This window comes from Eutrema salsugineum, unplaced genomic scaffold (assembly GCF_000478725.1).
Source record: "Eutrema salsugineum unplaced genomic scaffold, Eutsalg1_0 scaffold_17, whole genome shotgun sequence".
NCBI lineage: Eukaryota > Viridiplantae > Streptophyta > Magnoliopsida > Brassicales > Brassicaceae > Eutrema > Eutrema salsugineum.
Window position 1 is genome coordinate 2,193,139 of NW_006256852.1, and position 4,562 is coordinate 2,197,700.

Consider the following 4,562-nt stretch of genomic DNA (forward strand, 5'->3'; position numbering starts at 1 on the left):
ATTCTTATCTTCCTCAACATAAAATGTGATCCAATTAGACCGCATAATTGTATACAACTTAGGGACACTGTCAACTTAGGGAGATGCTGATTAGGAAGTTTTCTTCTTACTTAAAACGTTCACATATGAACAACTCAAACATGATCCTCAACTGCTAGAATGAATCATCAACCACTAAATTACCGTGAATTAGTTACCATTTTCTAACAATAACTAAACTTTTTTTATTGATTAGAACGATGTACATGTTTCCTGACATCATCATCGTAATTCAAATCCGCATAATGTAATATAAAAAAATCAAAACTTTACGCGTCTTCCCTTTTAGTCTTCTTGAACTTGAAGTAAACCAAACTACTTTGATTCAAAACTCTAATAAATCTCCGAATCCACTTTCCTCTCTTCTCCGGCTAATCTCCCACTATGTTCCGCCTCAGAGCTCCCGGCAAGAAGCCCATTACCATCACCACCACCACCACCACTACAACCACCGCGTCCACTTTCCTCTATTGGTCACCGGAATCTTCCCCCACCGCCGTATCTTCTCCAACGTCTATGGATCCAATCATCTGGTCCGGTTTACCAAACCACATCCTCGACCACATCCTCTCTTTCCTCCCTTTCAAAACCCTCGTCTCTCTTCGATCAATCTCTCGCCATCTCCGATCTCTCATCCTCTCTACGACTTTCCTCTCCGACCACTCTTTCTCTCTCCCTTCTTTCCTCCTCCTCTCTCACCCTCAGTCTTTCCAGTCTTTCCCTCTCTTCGACCCAACTCTCCACTCGTGGCGCACGTTACCACTCCCTCGCTCCCTCTCGCTAACCTGCGCCTCCTCTCTCCTCTCTTCTTCCTCCCACAGTCTCCTCTGTTTCTCCCTCTCCCCTTCCTCTGCTTCTTCTCTTTCCGTCTTTAATCCCTTAACCAGATCCTCCAGATCTGTTAAATTCCCGTTTTACCCTTTCCCTTACGAGCTTCTCTCCCTCGTCGCTTCCGCTGACGGTTACCGAATCTTCACCCTCTGCTCCTCCGGCGCTTCGAGATCCGTTTACCTCTACGATTCCGGCGATCGCTCATGGAGAAAATTCGGCGGCGTTGATCATGTTTTACCTCGTGGTTTTAATCAAGATGGAGTCTTTTACAATGGGTCGTTGTATTTCGTCAGATCCGAGCCTTTTCTGCTCGTGAGCGTAAATCTCGACGACGGAAAGTGGACCACAGCTACCGGAGATGGAGTATTTCCGGCGGAAGATGAGATCACGTTTGCTAGGTTAGTGAGTGATTCAGAGAAGAAGATTCTTTACATGGTGGGAGGAATTGGGAGCAACGGGATTTGCAGGAGCATCAAGATTTGGGAGTTTAAGAAAGAAACAGAGAATTGGATTGAAGCTGAAACATTACCGGAGATTGTTTGTCGGAAATTCACTTCGGTTTGTTACCACAATTATGAGCACGTTTACTGTTTGTGGCATAAGGAGATGATCTGTGTTTGTTGCTATAATTGGCCTGAGATTCTCTTCTTTCATGTTGGGAGAAGAACATGGCATTGGGTTCCAAAGTGTCCATCGTTGCCGGAGAAATGGAGCTGTGGGTTTCGTTGGTTCTCTTTCGTCCCGAGCTTGTCTGTTTCTGCTTAGTTACATATTGGTCTTCATTTTTTGTGTGTCACTGTATTTGTTATTGTCTTTGTTTGAAATCTCCATTTTATTTTGTTTGTGAAATAAAAGGTCGTTAATTAGGCATTTGTTTGTTTTCATCATCCATTTGTATCATATATATTATAAGCCAAATATATATATTTTTTTAAACTCTCTCGTTCAATTTCAGAGTGATTATTTACTCTTTGCCCCTTCTTAATTTTATTTTATTCTAGGGTGATTAATTACTCTTAGTCCATTCTTAATTTTGTTTTAATTTTTTTTTTTAAAAAAATTGTTTAAATCTAAAATCTGAAATCACGATTAAAATTTAAGTTATAATATTTTAAAAAAAATTCTAAATTCACGTTATCTCAAACTGAATTAGGTTATATCATTAACTATATATACCATATATATTGACAACAACCTCCGTACTTTTTTCCTGAGTATTATCGCATTAGGTTTAAATCTTGTTTTTGCCTTTTTATCTTCTCCCTTTTTTATACATTCGATATAATATAACTGGTATTTTCTGTTTGTGTTAATCTTTGATCGTTAATACTGATACTCTGTTTTTAAAGATTGTGATAGTTTTTTTTTGTTAGTTTGTGGTCTTTACTTCCTTTTGTTGTTTTTTTTTGCTGTATAGGTTTTGGTGTTTTGCAGTTGAGTTGTTTTTTTTCATTTTGTCACTCTCCCTGTTTCTACCAAAAGCTCCATGATTCTTCACAGATCCCTCCCATCTCTTGCTGAAGAACAAATCTCAAATTTGGAAATCTTCATCAAATACTCAAAAAATTCTCCGTCAATACTCCGTCAAGAACACCCGACCATCTTCGTCAACTTTGAACTCTTCTAGCCCTGTGCTAAGTTTTTCCTAAAGAATCGTGTTTTGAGATCTATACAACACTGCCATAGCGGCAGCTATCTTGCTAACTCAAGTCTTCAAATAACACAAGCTCGTTGTTCATAAGCCTTCTAGCCTAGTGCTAAGATTATCCCACCTAATCTCTCTCTCCTTCTGGATCTACACAAAAAAATCAAAATCATCTCTGTCCTTGACGAAGATACAGAGAACGATGATAAACAAATCAGATCTACAGACACCATAGTAGCCATAGCAAAGAATATGATTAGCGTAATGATGCTGATTTATATGAAGAAGGTGATCTGGAAAATTTTAAGAAGAGAAGCAAATTCCCAAATCTCAAATCTCGGATGCTGATCTACCTGAGGTCGAAGCAAACGCCCAAATCCCCGGTGGCCAAGGGAGCTCGTTGACGAAGCAAAGTTTCAGTATAAACATTGGTTTCTCGCCGGTTTTGCCTGTTGTGGCGGTGGTGACAATCACCGACGGCAAAGAAAAAATATTAGTGACCTAGTTTGAACCTGACTATTGGATCATTAATTAGTGGACCTAAATTAATTATGGGCTAAGCCCAAGAAATAATGTTGCTGTGAAAAATTTCAAGACATTTTGGCTAAAACACATAGAGTTTTAAATATTTGATATGCCCAATCTAATATAGGTTAAAACCAAACAAATTAGAAATCAGTATTGAACTACTGCCCATAATGAACGTCATCGGGTGGAATTGTCAAGGAGCTGGATCGGATCTGACAAAAGATCATTTAGAAGAACTCTACAAATGTTTACAACCGAGGTTTCTATTTTTGTCAGAGACCAAAAATAATTGTTACTTTCTGCAAGATATGCAAATTCATTTTGGATATGATCATGTTTTCATGGTTGAACCGAGAGGTCGAAGCGGCGGTCTAGCCCTTTTTTATATGGATGAACCTACAGTCTCTATTATCTATTCTGACGAGCATTTGATTGATGTTGAATCAAGTCTAGACGGACATAAAATTTTTATGACTTTCGTCTATGGTGATCCGGTTATAAGAAATCGAGAAAAGGTTTGGGAACGTCTGACAAGGATGAGCACCACTAGAAAAGAAGCCTGGTTTATGATAGGAGATTTTAATGAGATTACCGGAAACCACGAAAAACGGGGAGGTAGAAGGAGACCAGAAAGCTCATTTATTCCTTTCCGGACTATGTTAGATAATTGTGGAATGCTTGATTTTCCCTACAAAGGGAATTCCTTCTCTTGGGTTGGAAGAAGACGGTCTGGCAAAGTTAAATGCCGTCTAGATAGAGCTCTTGGAAATGAAGAATGGCTCTCGAAATTTTCCCACTCTATGGTGGAATATATGAAACTGTGGGGATCGGATCATCGACCAGTCCTTGCTATGATAAAAATGGACAACAAAAGGAAGAAAACATCTTTTCGATTCGATAAAAGATAGATCGGAAAACCTGGTTTTAAAGAGACAGTCATTTCTGGGTGCGGCCCCTTTAATGAAATCTCACGTAGAGATTTTCATCAAAAGGTTGCACAAATCCGAAAAAAACATCTCCGTTTGGAAGAAATTCTCTCCGACTAACTCAGAAAAATTGATCGATGATTTAAAGAAACAATTGGACTTAGCCCAAGATGATGAAAATACAACAGTAGAAGAGATTGAAGACATCAGGAGGAAACTCTGTGCTGCCCTCAGGGAAGAAGATATGTTCTAGCAATAAAAAAGCCGGGAGAGATGGCACAAGGATGGTGATAAAAACACAAAATTCTTTCATGCCATCACAAAACAAAGGAGAGCCAGGAACCGCATCGTCTCCCTTAAGGATAATAACAGACATTTGGTGGAAAATGCGAGAGGAATAGAAAAGGTGGCCTCTTCATATTTTCAAGATCTGTTCTCATCATCTATACCCTCAGATCCAGAAAATTCCCTCCGGTTTATTACCGAGAAAGTCTCAGATAATACAAACCAACAAATCTTAAAGGAACCATCGGAGAAAGAAATTAAAGAGGCTCCTTTCGATATTAACCCAGATAAAGCTCCTGGCCCTGATG

At 39.2% G+C, this 4,562-nt stretch overlaps 1 protein-coding gene across 1 annotated transcript; it reads left to right on the top strand.

Annotated features, from left to right (window-relative positions):
• The first annotated feature begins 301 nt into the window (after positions 1-301).
• Positions 302-1,839, top strand: LOC112087568 (F-box/kelch-repeat protein At5g43190). The gene has a single exon (XM_024157504.1). It carries the CDS (start codon positions 424-426, stop codon positions 1,633-1,635), a length of 1,212 nt encoding a protein of 403 aa, XP_024013272.1. The 5' UTR covers positions 302-423; the 3' UTR covers positions 1,636-1,839.
• The last annotated feature ends 2,723 nt before the right edge of the window (positions 1,840-4,562 follow it).

Coding starts and splice junctions, on each gene's coding strand:
- LOC112087568 (XM_024157504.1), top strand. CDS start 424: ATGTTCCGCCTCAGAGCTCCCGGCAAGAAGCCCATTACCATCACCACC.